Genomic DNA, 19,696 nt, shown 5'->3' with positions numbered 1-19,696 from the left:
ATGCTTATAAACATGATATGGAGACCTTACTAAATACTGGTAAATCAACTTTGTTAAAGGAAATTTCATTCACCCCGAAATTATAAAAAACATGTGTTAGATCTGGGAATATATATGTTCCTGGTTAGATAAGGAAATTTTATCGAACATGAACAAAACTATTAACATGCAAATAGACAGGTATGTGAATAAAAATCTTGAACAAAATCAAATGCCACAAGGCATTTTATTCTTCTGTCAAAATTTGGACAGAGACATTTTATTGCAGAATTATATGTCGGATAATAATTAGATATCTGACAAAATTTCACGTGCCTGTTTATTGTTCACATACCATTCAATAGACACCTAAAATCAAGAAAAGACGATGATCAGTAAATACGGCAACGGAATTTGTATTTATATTCTAATTGATTATTACGGTATTGAAAACGAATATATGGTAAATTTTTACAGTCGGACAAATCTCAATTATGAAATTTAAAAGTGGAAATAATTTAAAAATCCACTTTTCTGTTTGATAAAGAAAACAAATTATACGCTATCATGGTTCCTGACTGGTAAAAAATGCGTATTCCATAATTAACAATTTATAATTTAAAATTCATTTGGAACATTTCAATACTAATATCATTAAGAAACTAGAACATTTCATTATAATCAAAAAAGGATCGCCGCTATCAAAGAACTTTTTTCACCTGGATTAAGCAATTAACTCTCCTACTTGTCGAATGACAATCTCCTTTGATGTGAACTCAATTCACAAGGTTGATTATATATACCTGGGGGAAACAATTTCACATAATCGTCAAGGTACTAAAATTATGAATTTAAAAATGGTGTTAAAACTTTAGGATGATTTTACCGATTCCGAATATTTTTCAAAGTCTTCCGAACCATATATATAATAACTTGTATTAATTTGAAAGATATCACTTAAACATCATGAACATTATATATGTAAAATTGCAAAAACTTTAAATTAAAAACAACGTTCACGATACCGATCGCGAGATTTAACTTCTCAATTAAACGGACGTCTGTTAAAGGACCGTCGTTATCTGATGGTATCAGAGGGATTAAAAGGTAAAGGTCAAATCTGCCGAGCGGAAAGACGATTTTAACTGCAGACGGCAAAAATAACTGATTGACAGCAACTTTGAAATACGACAGCTATTTTGAATGTAGAACGTCTATAAAATCGATCTAGTCAATAATAATAGCTGTTGACAGGCATCATAGGCACTAAGCGGGCTTGATAGCTCTTTGGTTTTTCTAGTGTACCTTGACCAAAAACTTTAACCTGAAACTCCCTCTTTCATTTTCTATGTTCAGTGGACCGTGAGATTGGGTCAAAAGACTAACTTGGCTTTAAAATTAGAATGATCATATCATAAGCAACAAGTGTACTAAGTTTCAAGTTGTTGGACTTCAGCTTCATCAAAAACTACGTTGACCAAAAACCTTAACCTGAAACTCCCCCATTCATTTTCTATGTGCAGTGGACCGTGAAATTGGGGTGAAAGTCTAATTTGGCCTTAAAATAAGAAAGATCGTATCATAAGCAACAAGTGTACTAAGTTTCAAGTTGATTGGACTTCAGCTTCATCAAAAACTACCTTGACCAAAAACTTTAACATGAAACTCCCCCTTTCATTTTCTATGTTCAGTGGACCGTGAAATTGGGGTCAAAAGTCTATTTTGGCTTTACAATTAGAAAGATCATATCATAAGCAACAAGTGTACTAAGTTTCAAGTTGATTGGACTTCAGCTTCATCAAAAACTACCTTGACCAAAAACTTTAACCTGAACAGACGCACAGACGAACGGACGCACAGACGAACAGACGAACGGAGCCACAGACCAGAAAACATAATGCCCCTCTACTATTGTAGGTGGGGCATAAAAACGGAAAGATTGGTCAGCGAAGGGCATTAACTCTAATAAGGAGTCTATAGACAATTTTGACCATGTTGACCTATCTGTATAACTTGTCTTGTTCATCATCTTCACCGCTGTATCTATTATAGTTTTCAAGATGGTAGGCAAAAACAAAAAAAATGGTTAAATTTGTCATTTGAGGGCAATAAATCCTATAAGAAGTCATCTGACAGTTTTGACAAGTATAGACAATTGGCAGAGCTCAACATCCTGATCATTTTAGCTCTTGTCAGATTTTCTCTTTATAATGGTTTTCAAAACTATAGACAAAGGGTCTGTTGACCCAGACTAACTTGCCTAGTCTGGAGGGCATTCACCCAATACCAGTATATATGGTTTTTAGAAAAGTAAAACGGAATAATTCTGACAAGAGTGCACCTCTGAAATGTCTTGCCTGCTTTACTAACCATGATTGGTTTTATGTTGATAGTCTTAAAGATAAAGTTTCACTACAAGTATCACATAAACTTAAAATTATCAATGATCCATTAAAATGAGGTCAAGGTCATATAAACCAAGTCAGACAGACATGTACACCTTACAATCATTCCATGCATCAAATAAAGTTGACCTTATTGCTTATAATATCTAAGAAGCAGACTTAAACAGGAAAACTAAACACTGACCAACGAATCATGAAAATGAGGTCAAGGTCAGATGCACCCTGACAGACAGACATATACACCTTACAATCATTCCATACACCAAACATAGTTGACCTATTGTTTATAGTATTAGAAAAACAGACCAAAACACTAAAACTTAACATTGACCATGAAAATGAGGTCAAGGACAAATGACACCTGCCAGTCAGACATGTACACCTTACAATCATTAATCCATACACCAAGTATTGTTGACTTAACATTGATCAATGAACCGTGAAAATGAGGTCAAGGTCAGATGTACCCCTTACAATTATTCTATACACCATACATAGCTGACCTACTGCTTATAGTATCCGAGAAATGGACCTAATCACATAACTTTAACCTTGATCACTGATCCATGAAATGAGGTGGAGGTCAGGTGACCCCTATCTGACGGACATGTAGACGTTGCAAGGAACCCATATACCAAATATAGTTATCCTTTTACTCATAAGTGAGAAATTCACATAACAAAAAAATCAATTTTTTTTCACGCAGTCGCTGAACCATGAACATGAGGACAAGGACAATGGACATATGACAGAGGGAAACTTCCTAACATAAGGTATCTGCATACAAAGTATGAAGCATCCAGGTCTTCTACCTTCTGAAATATAAAGTTTTATACAAATAGTTTACGCCGCCAACGGATAGTAATACCCATGTCTCACTCTACGACTTTCGTCACAGGCGAGACAAAATGGAACATATATCCGGAGTCAAGAGTCAGTAATATGAAAATAGTCTATTTACAACAGAACCTTTTTACAAAATACTCAATAACTCAAAATAAAATTTTGAGTCATCACCAAAAAGTATACAGATCTTTAGATAAATATAACAAAGAGGTGTGTAAAGTTTTACGCAATAATCATAAATTAATTTTGAGATACGGCGCAACATGTAAAAAAAAACTCCCCCTTTTTTACAAAATACTATGAAATTTTGAATCATCCCCAAAAAGTGATAAACAGATATTAAGATTTATGTAACTATCACGTGTGTAAAGTTTTAAGCAATAATCAAGAATCGTTTTTGAGATACGGTGCTACATGTGAAAAAGAATCACACCACTGTTTTAGTTATAAAGTGCCATAACTCATAAAGTTTAAATCTTATTTTCACCAAAAAGTATACAGATCATTTGACCATCATAAGAAACAACTATATTAAGTTTCATGAAATTTAAATAAGGTGTTCTCAAGTTATGGTGCGACATGTTTACGCCGGACAGACACCGGTCATTTGTATCCCATAAAATGTCCCGTCAAAATGTTGACTTGCATATAAAACTATAGGCTCTCAAGAGCCTGTGTCGCTCACCTTGGTCTATGTGCATATTACACAATGGACACAGATAAATTCATGACAAAATTGTGTTTTGGTGATCATCATGTGTTTGTAGATCTAACTTTACTGGACATTCTTCTTGCTACAATTATCTCTATCTATAATGAACTTGGACCCGTAATTACAGTGGAAAATATATTCTAAAAAATTACAAAAATTTATGAAAATTGTTAAAAAATGACTATAAAGGGCAATAACTCCTTAAGGGGTAAACTGAAATTTTGGTCATGTTGACTTATTTGTAGATCTTACTTTGCCGAACATAATTGCTGTTTACAGTTTATCTCTAGCTATTATAATATTCAAGATAATAACCAAAAACTACAAAATGTCCTTAAAATTACTAATTCTGGGGCAGCAACCCAACAACAGGTTTTCTGTTTTGTCTGAAAATTTCAGGGCAGATAGATCTTGACCTAATAGATTATTTTACCTCAAGTCAGATTTGCTCTAAATGCTTTGGTTTAAGAGTAATAAGCCAAAATCTACATTTTACCCCTATGTTCTATTTTTAGCCATGGCTGTCATCTTGGTTGGATGGCAGGGTCACGCCACACATTTTTGTTAACTAGATACCACAAAGATGATTGTGGCCAAGTTTGGTTAAATTTGGCCTAGTAGTCTCAGAGGAGAAAAGTTTTGTAAAAGAATACTAAAATTTACGAAAAATGATTAAAAATTGACTATACAGGGCAATAACTCCTAAAGAGGTAAACTGACCATTTCGGTCATGTTGACTTATTTGTAAATCTTACTCTGTTGAAAATTATTGCGGTTTACAGTTTATCTCTATCTATAATAATATTCAAGATAACAACCAAAAACAGTAAAATTTCCTTAAAATTACCAATTTAGGGGCAGCAACCCAACAATGGGTTGTCCGATTCATCTGAAAATTTCAGGGCAGATAGATCTTAACATGAGAAACAATTTAACCCACGTCAGATTTGCTCTAAATGCTTTGGTTTTTGAGTTATAAGCCAAAAACTGCATTTTGCCCCTATGTTCTATTTTTAGCCATGGCGGCCATCTTGGTTGGTTTGGCAGGTCACCGGACACAATTTTTAAACTAGATACCCCAATGATGATTGTGGCCAAGTTTGGTGAAATTTAGCCCATTAATTTCAGAGGAGAAGATTTTTGTAAAAGTTAATGACGCCGGATGACGCAGGACGCCAAGTGATGGGAAAAGCTCACTTGGCCCTGTGGGCCAGCTGAGCTAAAAATAAGAGACATCCAACAGATGAGAACACAGATTTTAAACATTTGTCTTTCACGTATGCCAACATGTATTTCAGGCAACAAGCTTGGAATTGTCAAAAAAAGAGGGACAAAAGATACCAAAGGGACAGTCAAACTCATAAATCTAACTTACATTGTTAACTGACAAAAATTACTACAATGACATTGAAAACTACAGGCAAATGTTTAATTGTAATTTCTTTGTACCAAGTCTGTTTTGTCTCTCATAATCTGTAAATATCTTTTAAAGTAAGACAAGACTATTTACCTTAAGGAAGTCTATCACTTCTTTCTTCTTCTCTTCAGAACCATACCCTGATATTGCCAGATCATAAGGAGTCTTACCCTGAAATACAATCAAATAATCTTTCATTAATTATACACATATATATCTTTAATTTCAAAAACTGTAAAACATTAAATAATAGGTAACTGTTGAATAAATTTTACCTATACAATGCAGAATGTTGTCTTATTTATATATACTTGAAATAAAAACCAGTGAACCTAAACCAAAAACAAATATGAAGTGTCATTATAAAGAGATCAATGAATAATTCAAAACGATGAATAATAGGTAAATTATTGCACTAATGTTACCTTTATAACATGTATAATGCAATAAAGTAATAGGTAACTGTTGCATCAATTTTATTTATACAATGCAGAATAGTCTTATTTATACTTGACATAAAGAACAGTGAACCTAAACCAACAACAAATATAAAGTAACATTATAAAGAAATCAATGAATAGTATTTGAGATTTTACTGTTAAAGAAATTATTGCAGTATGTAAAATATCACATTAAAACCAAAAAAAATACGAGAAATCAATCTATCTTTATGATAATTCAACAATCTGTCTGGAAACTACACTTAATTTTGTCTGTGTCATTAACTTGTAATAAGTAACAACAGAGTGTAAGGGATTTTACTAACTCTACATATTTGGAACATATGAAAAATCTCATATTACTGGTACAACTGTTATATTAAAATACATTCTGCAAAATACAGCTGGGATTGTTTCTTTACTCACGTGATTTTTGTTTGATTCACATTGACAATGACAGTAATATTATTCTAGTAAGTGCTTTATTTACAACTATGACACATGAGTAAAAAGTTTACATATGTTACTGTGGAGTGTTATTATTCGTGATTTTTGTTCGATTCACATTGACAATGAGAGTATTATTATTCTACTACTAGCTTTATGACAACCACTATGACACATGAGTAAAAGGCTGACACATGTTACTGCAGAGTATCATTTTTCGTGCTTTGTGTTTGATTCACATGAATAATAATATCATTATTCTATAATGTGCTTCATTGACAACCACTATGACACACAAGTAAAAGGCTAACATACCGTATAGCAGGTTATTTTCGCGGGGTGTAAATTTTCGCTTATTTTCGCGGATAAAAGAAAATCGCCAAAATAAATTCCGCAAAATTAAAGGTGTACTTGCAAAGGTATTAATAAAAGTGTTCATCCGCCAAAATAATAACCGCTAAAATATTTCGTATACCTTGTTCAATGAAAATCACGAATTTTACTCCCGCGAAAATAACCCGCTATACGGTATTATGTTACTGTGGAGTGTCACTTTTCTTGTTTGTGCTCTTTTCAATATAATATTAATGACACATGAAGAAAACTGTAATATATGTCATTTTTCTTGTTTGTGCTGTATCTGCATTATAAAAGGCTGAAATATGTGGGCAACACTGTTTTTGTTTTATACTTTTTATATATTTTGGCTAATTGATTAGTTAGTGAATGCTTGGTATCAAGTGTGTTGGTAAAGTATAAGATTGTAGTTGTGTTGGTAGTGTATGATGTGTTGCTGGAGTAGGATTAGATCATAGCTTTGCTAGTAGTATATAATTGGTGTAAGGTATGTTGGTTGAATGTGATTAGATAGTAGTTATGATGGTAAGGTTTGATTGGATGGTTGATATGCTGGTAGTGTATTTTTGGAGTTAGATGTGTAATTGGAGTATGATTAGATGGTTGATGTGTTGGTAGTGTATGATTGGTGTTAGATGTGTAATTGGATTGATGTAGGGTGTGTTGGTACAGTATGATGAGATGGTAGTTGTGTCAGTAGTTTAGGATTGGTGTAGGGTGTGTTGGTGGAGTATGAGGAGATGGTAGTTGTGTCAGTAGTTTAGGATTGGTGTAGGGTGTGTTGGTGGAGTATGAGGAGATGGTAGTTGTGTCAGTAGTATATGATTGATGTTAGGTGTGTTGGTAGAGTATGATGAGATGGTTGTTGTGTCAGTAGTTTAGGATTGATGTAGGGTGTATTTGGTAGAGTATGATGAGATGGTAGTTGTGTCAGTAGTTTAGGATTGATGTAGGGTGTTTTGGTAGAGTATGATGAGATGGTAGTTGTGTCAGTAGTTTAGGATTGATGTAGGGTGTATTTGGTAGAGTATGATGAGATGGTAGGTGTGTCAGTAGTTTAGGATTGATGTAGGGTGTTTTGGTAGAGTATGATGAGATGGTAGTTGTGTCAGTAGTTTAGGATTGATGTAGGGTGTGTTGGTGGAGTATGATGACATGGTTGATGTGCTGGTAGTGTATTATTGGTGTTATATGTGTAATTGGAGTATAATTAGATGGTTGATGTGCTGGTAGTGTTTTATTGGACTTAGATGTGTAATTGGAGTATAATTAGATGTTTTGATGAGCTGGTAGTGTATTATTGGAGTTAGTTATCAAAGGTACCAGGATTAGTATTTACTACATCATATGATACTGACACACCTACCACCAATCCTACACTACTGATACAATTACATGTGTAATTGGAGTATAATTAGATGGTTGATGAGCTGGTAGTGTATTATTGGTGTCAGTAGTGTAGGATTGGTGTTAGGTGTGTTGGTGGAGTATGATGAGATGGTAGTTGTGTCAGTAATGTACGATTGGTGTTAGGTGTGTTGGTGGAGTATGATGAGATGGTAGTTGTGTCAGTAGTGTATGATTTGTGTTAGGTGTGTTGGTGGAGTATGATGAGATGGTAGTTGTGTCAGTAGTGTAGGATTGGTGTTAGGTTTGTTGGTGGAGTATGATGAGATGGTAGCTGTGTCAGTAGTATTTTATTGGTGTTAGGTGTGTTGGTGGAGTATGATGAGATGGTAGCTGTGTCAGTAGTATATGATTGATGTAGGATGTGTTGGTGAAGTATGGTGAGATGGTATTTGTGTCAGTAGTATATGATAGGTGTTAGGTGTGTTGGTAGAGTATGATGAGATGGTAGTTGTGTCAGTAGTATATGACTGATGTAGGGTGTGTTGGTGGAGTATGATGAGATGGTAGTTGTGTCAGTAGTATATGATTGATGTAGGGTGTGTTGGTGGAGTATAATGAGATGGTAGTTGTGTCAGTAGTATATGACTGATGTAGGGTGTGTTGGTGGAGTATGATGAGATGGTTGATAAGCTGGTTGTGTTTTATTGGACTTAGATGTGTAATTGGAGTATAATAAGATGGGTTGATGAGCTGGTAGTGTATTATTGGTATCAAAGGTACCAGGATCATAATTTACTACATCATATGCTACTGACACACCTACCACCAATCCTACATTACTGATACAATAACATGGTGTCAGTAGTGTAGGATTGGTGTTAGGTGTGTTGGTGAATTATGAGATGGCAGTTGTGTCAGTAGTGAATGATTTGTGTTAGGTGTGTTGGTGATGTATGATGAGATGGTAGTTGTGTCAGTAGTGTATGATTGATGTTAAGTGTGATGACAGAGTATGATGATATTGTAGTTGTGTCAGTAGTATATGATCAATGTCGGGTGTTTTGGTAGAGTATGATGAGATGGTAGTTGTGTTAGTAGTGTAGGATTGGTGTTAGGTGATGTATGATGAGATGGTAGTTGTGTCAGTAGTGTATGATTGGTGTTAGGTGATGTATGATGAGATGGTAGTTGTGTCAGTAATGTATGATTGGTGTTAGGTGGTTGATTGAGTATGATGAGATGGTAGTTGTGTCAGTAGTGCATGATTGGTGTTAGGTGTCTTGGTGATGTATGATGACATGGTAGTTGTGTCAGTAGTGTATGATTGGTGTTAGGTGTGTTGGCAGAGTATGATGAGATGGTAGTTGTGTTAGTAGTGTAGGATTGGTGTTAGGTGTGTTGGTGATGTATGATGAGATGGCAATTGTGTCAGTACTGAAGGATTGGTGTGAGGTGTGTTGGTGATGTATGATGAGATGGTAGTTGTGTCAGTAGTGTATGATTGTTTTAGGGTGTGTTTGTAGAGTATGATAAGATGGTTGTTGTGTCAGTAGTTTAGGATTGGTGTTGGGTTGGTTTGTGGAGTATGATGGGATGGTAGTTGTGTCAGTAGTTTAGGATTGGTGTAGGGTGTGTTGGTGGAGTATGAGGAGATGGTAGTTGTGTCAGTAGTGTATGATTGGTGTTAGGTGTGTTGGTGGAGTATAATGAGATGGTAGTTGTGTCAGTAGTGTAGGATTGGTGTTAAGTGTGTTGGTGGAGTATGATGAAATGGTAGTTGTGTCAGTAGTGTAGGATTGGTGTTAAGTGTGTTGGTGGAGTATGATGAAATGGTAGTTGTGTCAGTAGTGTATGATTGGTGTTAGGTGTGTTGGTGGAGTATAATGAGATGGTAGTTGTGTCAGTAGTGTAGGATTGGTGTTAAGTGTGTTGGTGGAGTATGATGAAATGGTAGTTGTGTCAGTAGTGTAGGATTGGTGTTAGGTGTGTTGGTGGAGTATGATGAGATGGTAGTTGTGTCAGTAATGTATGATTGGTGTTAGGTGTGGTGGTGGAGTATGATGAGATGGTAGTTGTGTCAGTAGTGTATGATTGGTGTTAGGTGTGTTGGTGGAGTATGATGAGATGGTAGTTGTGTCAGTAATGTATGATTGGTGTTAGGTGTGGTGGTGGAGTATGATGAGATGGTAGTTGTGTCAGTAGTGTATGATTGGTGTTAGGTGTGTTGGTGGAGTATAATGAGATGGTAGTTGTGTCAGTAGTGTAGGATTGGTGTTAGGTGTGTTGGTGATGTATGATGAGATGGTAGTTGTGTCAGTAGTGAATGATTTGTGTTAGGTTTGTTGGTGGAGTATGATGAGATGGTAGTTGTGTCAGTAGTGAATGATTTGTGTTAGGTGTGTTGGTGGAGTATAATGAGATGGTAGTTGTATCAGTAGTGTATGATTGTTGTTAGGTGTGTTGGTGATGTATGATGAGATGGTAGTTGTGTCAGTAGTGTATGATTGGTGTTAGGTGTGTTGGTGGAGTATGATGAGATGGTAGTTGTGTCAGTAGTGTATGATTGTTGTTAGGTGTGTTGGTGGAGTATGATGAGATGGTAGTTGTGTCAGTAGTGTAGGATTAGTGTTAGGTGTGTTGGTGATGTATGATGAGATGGTAGTTGTGTCAGCAGTGTATGATTGGTGTTAGGTGTGTTGGTGGAATATGATGAGATGGTAGTTGTGTCAGTAGTGTATGATTGGTGTTAGGTGATGTATGATGAGATGGTAGTTGTGTCAGTAGTGTATGATTGTTGTTAGGTGTGTTGATTGAGTATGAGGAGATGGTAGTTGTGTCAGTAGTGCATGATTGGTGTTAGGTGTCTTGGTGATGTATGATGACACGGTAGTTGTGTCAGTAGTGTATGATTGGTGTTAGGTGTGTTGGCAGAGTATGATGAGATGGTAGTTGTGTTAGTAGTGTAGGATTGGTGTTAGGTGTGTTGGTGATGTATGATGAGATGGCAATTGTGTCAGTACTGAAGGATTGGTGTGAGGTGTGTTGGTGATGTATGATGAGATGGTAGTTGTGTCAGTAGTGTATGATTGATGAAGGGTGTGTTGGTAGAGTATGATGAGATGGTAGTTGTGTCAGTAATGTAGGATTGGTGTTAGGTGTGTTGGTGGAGTATGATGAGATGGTAGTTGTGTCAGTAGTTTAGAATTGGTGTAGGGTGTGTTGGTAGAGTATGATGAGATGGTAGTTGTGTCAGTAGTTTATGATTGATGTAGGGTGTGTTGGTAGAGTTTGATGAGATTGTAGTTGTGTCAGTATTTAGGATTGGTGTTAGGTGTGTTGTTGGAGTATGATGAGATGGTTGTTGTGTCAGTAGTTTAGAATTGGTGTAGGGTGTGTTGTTGGAGTATGATGAGATGGTTGTTGTGTCAGTAGTTTAGAATTGATGTAGGGTGTGTTGGTGGAGTATGATGAGATGGTTGTTGTGTCAGTAGTTTAGGATTGGTGTAGGGTGTGTTGGTGGAGTATGATGAGATGGTTGTTGTGTCAGTAGTTTAGAATTGGTGTAGGGTGTGTTGTTGGAGTATGATGAGATGGTTGTTGTGTCAGTAGTTTAGAATTGATGTAGGGTGTGTTGGTGGAGTATGATGAGATGGTTGTTGTGTCAGTAGTTTAGGATTGGTGTAGGGTGTGTTGGTGGAGTATGATGAGATGGTTGTTGTGTCAGTAGTTTAGGATTGGTGTAGGGTGTGTTTGTGGAGTATGATGAGATGGTTGTTGTGTCAGTAGTTTAGGATTGGTGTAGGGTGTGTTGGTAGAGTATGATGAGATGGTAGTTGTGTCAGTAATGTAGGATTGGTGTTAGGTGTGTTGGTGGAGTATGATGAGATGGTTGTTGTGTCAGTAGTTTAGGATTGGTGTAGGGTGTGTTGGTGGAGTATGATTAGATGGTAGTTGTGTCAGTATTTAGGATTGAGGTAGGGTGTGTTGGTGGAGTTTGATGAGATTGTAGTTGTGTCAGTAGTTTAGGATTGGTGTAGGGTGTGTTGGTGGAGTTTGATGAGATTGTAGTTGTGTCAGTATTTAGGATTGGTGTAAGGTTAGTGGTAGAAGTGTAATTGAACTATGATTAGATGGTTGATGTGCTGGTCGTGTATTTTTTGAGTTAGATGTGTAATTGGAGTATGATTAGATGGTTGATGTGTTGGTAGTGCATAATTGGTGTTAGATGTGTAATTGAATTGATGTAGGGTGTGTTGGTGGAGTATGATGAGATGGTAGTTGTGTCGGTAGTTTAGGATTGATGTAGGGTGTGTTGGTGGAGTATGATGAGTTGGTAGTTGTGTCAGTAGTTTATGATTGATGTAGGGTGTGTTGTTGGAGTATGATGAGATGGTAGTTGTGTCAGTAGTTTAGGATTGATGTAGGGTGTGTTGTTGGAGTATGATGAGATGGTAGTTGTGTCAGTAGTTTAGGATTGATGTAGGGTGTGTTGGTGGAGTATGATGAGATGGTAGTTGTACATGTGTCAGTAGTTTAGGATTGGTGTAGGGTGTGTTCTTCCATACAGCAAATATAGTTGACATATTGCTTATAGTTTAAGAAAAACAGACCATAACCCAAACACTTAACACTGAGCAATGAACCCTGAAAATAAGGTCAAGGTCAAATAAAACCTACCCGACTGACATATTGATCATAAAACATTTCCATACACCAATTAAAGAACCTTAGTGATCACGCTCACATACCCCATGTCCCCACATTGTCATTGGAGAAATTAAATAAGTATAAGAAAAAAAATTGTATAAGAAAAAATATTGAATAATAATTTCAATATACATAGTATGTCCTTATTATCTACAAAATTTCATGAAATTCTGTTGTTTGTTTTCAGAGGAGTTGCGATGACAAACTGTTGCAGAAGTACATTGAAGCAAATAAGTTCAAAGGGGCATAACTTCTAGAAAACAAATTGAACCGTAATTTCCTGTCGATATGTCCTTATTATCTGAAAAGGTTTCGTGAAATTCTGTTGTGTGATTTGAGAGGAGTTGCGATGACAAACTGTTGCAGTAGTACATTAAAGTAAATAAGTTCAAAGGGGTGTAACTCCTAGAAAAAAAAATTGAATCGCAATTTCCCGTCGATATGCACAACTACATAGTATGTCCTTATTATCTGAAAAGGTTTCGTGAAATTCTGTTGTGTGGTTTGAGAGGAGTTGCGATGACAAACTGTTGCAGTAGTACATTAAAGTAAATAAGTTCAAAGGGGCGTAACTCCTAGAAAAAAAATTGAATCGCAATTTCCTGTCGATATGCACAACTACATAGTATGTCCTTATTATCTGAAAAGGTTTCGTGAAATTCTGTTGTGTGGTTTGAGAGGATTTGCGATGACAAGAAACAGGACTGACGGACGGATGGACGGGTCAAAAACATTATACCCTCCGCAACTTCGTTGCATGGGGTATAAATATAGTTGACCTATTGTATATACATTGTGTAGTATTAGAAAAAAGACCAAAACTCAAAAACTTAACTTTCGTTCATTTTTTTATATAAATAAGGCAGTTAGTTTTCTCGTTTGAATTGTTTTACATTGTCTTATCGGGGCCTTCTATAGCTGACTATGCAGTATGGGCTTTGCTCAATGTTGAAGGCCGTACGGTTAATGTCTGTGTCATTTTGGTCTGTTGTGGACAGTTGTTTCATTGGCAATCATACCACATCTTCTTTTTTATATTTGACCATTCAACCATGAAAATGTGGTCAAGGTCAATCATTCCATACACCAAATATAGTAGACCTATTGCATACAGTATAAGAAAAACAGACCAAAACACAAACACTTAACTATAACCACTGAACCATGAAAATGAGGTCAAGGTCAGATGACACCTGCCAGTTGGACATGTACACCTTACATTCCTTCCAATAGTATCTGAGATATGGACTTGTCCACCAAAACTTAACCTTGTTGAATGTTCACTGATCCATGAAATGAGGTCGAGGTCAAGTGAAGACTGTCTGACGGGCATGAGGACCTTGCAAGGTACGCACATAACAAATATAGTTATACTATTACTTATAAAAGAGAATTTAAATTACAAAATAAGTTTTTTTCAAGTAGTCACTGAATCATGAAAATGAGGTCAAGGACATTGAAAATGTGACTGGCGGAAACATCGTAAAATGAGGCATCCATATACATTTTTGTACAAAATATGAAGCATCCAGGTCTACCACCTTCTAACATATAAAGCTTTTAAGAAGTTAGCTAACGCCGCAGCCACTGCTTGATCACTATTCCTATGCCGAGCTTTCTGAGATTAAAGTCAAAAGCTCGACAAAAACAATCAGTTTTAAGGGGGCTCGCGGGGCTGAATCATTTGTTTAATTTTTTAAAAAATGTGGTCACCATTCATTTACGCTTACAATCTGCCTTCGAAAGAAGCATACATTTTTCTTAATGTCCTTTTTTCTGTTGACCTAATAGGGGAAATAGTTGTAATATCGAAATAAAAAAAGAACTAAATTACGGAAATCGCTTAAATTTTACAGTTAATTAGTTTATGTACAGCTTTTTCGAAAAAAAAGAAAAAAAATATAGGTCACCGATGAGTTAAAACAGATATTTCAAATTTAATGCCAAAAATGGCATTTTTGCACAAAAAAGAGATGATTTTGAGCTTTTCCAATGATATCTACATTTTAAAAGTCACCTGAGGCCAACACCAATTGATTTATTGGAATGATTCTTGTACCATAATGATAAAGTAATAACTACTTAAGGTAATAAATGAAATTTGTAATGAAAAATTATTGTTTAATTTTTTTGAAAATCTTATACCCGTGAGCCTCCTTAAGAAAACTGTGTTCATTCATTAAGTGTATTAATAAAAAGGTTAGTCCTTCCATGTAAACGTTTAGCACAGACTGATTTCTTCATATTTAGTTTAACCTGTTTATTATACAGGTATTTCATCATAAAGTTGTACTTTATTATATTTTATCTGCAGCTGTTTATCCTCAACTATTGTATTTGTATTTATATTGTAATTGTACTTTCTCTGTTGACTTGTATCCAGTTTTTGGAGAATAAAATAACTATCTATCTAATAAGAATACAACTGAATGTTACCTGTTTTGATTTCACCCAAGGACTGCATCCTTGATCTATTAACCATTTTGTTACATCAATCCATCCATTCCTAGCAGCATAATGTAAAGCTGTTTCTCCATACTATAACAATATAAAAATATAAACATGTTAATGGTGTGTGATAACAAAATCATGAGAGGAGTCAAACAATTTACCAAATGTAAGAAATATAACATCAGGTAAGAAAATATCCAATTATATCAGTGTATAAACTATTAAATGGTACATAATGATATATAAATTCAATGTATAATTTCTGATTCAGTGAAACAAAACAGGTAAAAAAATAGTAAACTTTTAATTATATAAGTGTAACAAGTCAAATAATAGCAACCCTCACTTTATATAAGTCTCACAAGTATTTGTTGTCCATTTAACATGTATGATAAACAACATGATTTTATGTTGATTCAGTAGAATGATCAAAGTTGAAAAAAAAAACTTTTTTCAAGAAACATTAAAACGAGTTATATTTTCTGATTCAGTACGAAGAGACAAGAAAAATAAGACCCCACTTTATATAATTCTGTCAAGTATTTCTTATTTTTAAAAGGTGTTTTACATTAAATCTGTAGAATTAACATTATCCAACTAAAGATGTTAACACAACTTTTTCTCATCAACTTCTCATTAAAATCAGATGTTTACAAAATAATTTTTCGTCAGGAAACAAAATAAAACCTAAACTATCTGATTTAGTTCTGTGTTACGAATAAAATGAGACCCCACTTTATATAATTCTAACAAATATTTGTTGTCCATTAAACCTGTCTGATTAACAACATGATTTTTTGTAGATTCTGTATAAAGTGATGTTTAGTCAGAGTAAGGTCATTATTTCTATCTTTACCTTGTCTGTAGTGTCTAACTGACTGCCGTGAGTGACCAGGTAAGTCATCACCTCCAGGTGTCCGTTTATAGCTGCCAACATTAATGGTGTCATTCCATTCTGTAATATCAACATATAACAGACATCAAAACTTGTGTCATAAACTGGACAATGTTGTGTAATAAATATAAACAAAATATATATCACATGAATCAGTGGTCAAAACTGAATAAAATGACCAGTCACACTTGTATTTATATTCTACATAAACAACAAATAAACAACATGTTTTATTGTGAGATGTCAGAACTTCCATCAGAACTGTCAGGTTAAAAAAAACACTTTTTTCAAGAAACATAAACAATATTTATATCAATGGACTCAGCTGGACAAGACAATTAAAATGAGAACCCACTATATATAATTCTATCAAATATTTGTTGTCCATTAAATCTGTCTGATTAACAATGATTACGTAGAATGATCAAAGTTAAAAAAAAATTTTTTTTCAAGAAACATTAAAACGAGTTATATTTTCTGATTCAGTACAAAGAGACAAGAAAAATAAGACCCCACTTTATATAATTCTGTCAAGTATTTGTTATTTTTAAAAGATGTTTAACATTAGATCTGTAGAATTAACAAAGATGTTTACACAACTTGATCTCATCGACTTCTCATTAAAATCAGATGTTTACAAAATAATTTTTCGTCAGGAAACAAAATAAAACCTTAACTATCTGATTCAGTTCTGTGTTACGAATAAAATGAGACCCCACTTTATATAATTCTAACTAATATTTGTTGTCCATTAAACCTGTCTGATTAACAACATGATTTTGTGTAGATTCTGTATAAAGTGATGTTTGGTCAGAGTAAGGTGATTAAATCTATCATTACCAAGGTGGATGTAGCGTCTAACTGCCTGCCGTGAGTGACCAGGTATGTCACCACCTCCAGGTGTCCTCTCTCAGCCGCAAACATTAATGGTGTCATTCCAACCTGTAATATCAACATATAACAGACATCAAAACTTGTGTCATAAACTGGACAATGTTGTGTAATAAATATAAACAAAATATATATCACATGAATCAGTGGTCAAAACTGAATAAAATGACCAGTCACACTTTTATTTATATTCTACATAAATAACAAATAAACAACATGTTTTATTGTGAGATGTCAGAACTTCCATCAGAACTGTCAGGTTAAAAAAAAACTTTTTTCAAGAAACATTAAAACGAGTAATATTTTCTGATTCAGTATGAAGAGACAAGAAATATAAGACCCCACTTTATATAATTCTGTCAAGTATTTGTTATTTTTAAAAGACGTTTTACATTAGATCTGTAGAATTAACATTATCTACATTAGATCTGTAGAATTAACATTATCTGACTAAAGATGTTAACACAACTTGTTCTCATCAACTTCTCATTAAAATCAGATGTTTACAAAATAATTTTTCATCAGGAAACAAAATAAAACCTTAACTATCTGATTCAGTTCTGTGTTACGAATAAAATGAGACCCCACTTTATATAATTCTAACAAATATTTGTTGTCCATTAAACCTGTCTGATTAACAGTATTTTGTGTCTATTCAAAATAATGATCAAAGCTTAGAAATTATTTAGTGGTATTACCGTGTAAAATGTTGGGTGTCTACCAGCTGCTTCATATCATATGAGTTGTTGTGTATAAGGGTAATATAGCAATGGTGTAAGTTTGTGGTGAGTATAAGGGTAATATAGCAATGGTGTATGTTTGTTGTGAGTATAAGTAAAGAACTGCAATAAGCCATGTTTATTTTTTTCAAGTTTGCATTGCCTATAAGTGTGATCTGTAACTTGTTTGTGATGAGTGTAAAAATGTCAATGCTACGTCACATGTTGGTGTTGACTATAAGAGTGTCATTGCTACGTCACATGTTGGTGTTGACTATAAGAGTGTCATTGCTAAGTGACATGTTGGTGTTGAGTATAATAGTGTCGCTGATACGTCACATGCTGGTGTTGAGTATAAGAGTGTCATTGCTATGTCACATGTTGGTGTTGACTATAAGAGTGGCATTGCCATGTCACATGTTGGTGTTGAGGTAAAGAGTTTCATTGCTATGTCACATGTTGGTGTTGAGGTAAAGAGTATCATTGCTATGTCACATGTTGGTGTTGACTATAAGAGTGACATTGCTAAGTGACATGTTAGTGTTGACTATAAGAGTGTCATTGCTATGTCACATGTTGGTGTTGACAATAAGAGTGACATTGCTAAGTGACATGTTGGTGTTGACTATAAGAGTGTCATTGTTATGTCACATGTTGGTGTTGAGTATAAGAGTGTCATTGCTACGTCACATGTTGGTGTTGAGTATAAGAGTGTCATTGCTATGTCACATGTTGGTGTTGACTATAAGAGTGTCATTGTTATGTCACATGTTGGTGTTGACTATAAGAGTGTCATTGCTATGTCACATGTTGGTGTTGACTATAAGAGTGTCATTGCTATGTCACATGTTGGTGTTGACAATAAGAGTGTCATTGCTATGTCACATGTTGGTGTTGACAATAAGAGTGTCATTGCTATGTCACATGTTGATGTTGATTAGGAGAGTGGCATTGCTATGTCACATGTTGGTGTTGACTATGAGAGTGTCATTGCTATGTCACATGTTGGTGTTGATTAGGAGAGTGGCATTGCTATGTCACATGTTGGTGTTGACTATGATAGTGTCATTGCTATGTCACATGTTGGTGTTTAGGTAAAGAGTGTCATTGCTGTGTCACATAGTGGTGTTGAGTATAAGAGTGTCATTGATATGTCACATGTTGGTGTTTAGGTAAAGAGTGTCATTGCTGTGTCACATAGTGGTGTTGAGTATAAGAGTGTCATTGCTATGTCACATGTTGGTGTTGAGCATAAGAGTGTCATTGATATGTCACATGTTGGTGTTTAGGTAAAGAGTATCATTGCTATGTCACATGTTGGTGTTGAGCATAAGAGTGTCATTGATATGTCAGAGGTTGGTGTTAGGTATGATAGTAAAGTTGTTATGTCAGATGTTGGTTTTGGGTATAAGAGGGACATTGTTATGTCAGAGGTGGGTGTTGGGTACAAGAGGGATATTGTTATGTCACATGCTGGTGTTGGGTATAAGAGGGACATTGTTATGTCACATGCTGGTGTGGAGTATACATGGTATAAGAGGGACATTGTTATGTCACATGCTGGTGTGGAGTATACATGGTATAAGAGGGACATTGGTGTCACATGCTGGTGTGGAGTATACATGGTATAAGAGGGACATTGTTATGTCACATGCTGGTGTGGAGTATACATGGTATAAGAGGGACATTGTTATGTCACATGCTGGTGTGGGGTATACATGGTATAAGAGGGACATTGTTATGTCACATGCTGGTGTGGGGTATACATGGTATAAGAGGGACATTGTTATGTCACATGCTGGTGTGGGGTATACATGGTATAAGAGGGACATTGTTATGTCACATGCTGGTGTGGAGTATACATGGTATAAGAGGGACATTGTTATGTCACATGTTGGTGTGGGGTATACATGATATAAGAGGAACATTGTTATGTCACATGTTGGTGTGGAGTATACATGGTATAAGAGGGACATTGTTATGTCACATGCTGGTGTGGGGTATACATGGTATAAGAGGGACATTGTTATGTCACATGCTGGTGTGGGGTATACATGGTATAAGAGGGACATTGTTATGT

At 35.2% G+C, this 19,696-nt stretch overlaps 1 protein-coding gene across 1 annotated transcript; it reads right to left on the bottom strand.

Annotated features, from left to right (window-relative positions):
- Positions 1–720: 720 nt before the first annotated feature.
- Positions 721–16,942, bottom strand: LOC134718326 (fibronectin type 3 and ankyrin repeat domains protein 1-like). The gene is made up of 5 exons (XM_063580821.1): positions 16,847–16,942; positions 15,968–16,066; positions 15,097–15,198; positions 5,453–5,530; positions 721–816 (listed from the first exon to the last, which is right to left on the bottom strand). The coding sequence occupies exons 1-5, from the start codon at positions 16,940–16,942 to the stop codon at positions 721–723; spliced, it is 471 nt and encodes a 156-aa protein (XP_063436891.1).
- Positions 16,943–19,696: the final 2,754 nt, after the last annotated feature.

This window comes from Mytilus trossulus, chromosome 5, assembly GCF_036588685.1.
Source record: "Mytilus trossulus isolate FHL-02 chromosome 5, PNRI_Mtr1.1.1.hap1, whole genome shotgun sequence".
NCBI classification, from domain to species: domain Eukaryota; kingdom Metazoa; phylum Mollusca; class Bivalvia; order Mytilida; family Mytilidae; genus Mytilus; species Mytilus trossulus.
The sequence above is the reverse complement of the archived record's forward strand: the minus strand, read 5'-3'. Positions and strand labels throughout refer to the sequence as shown.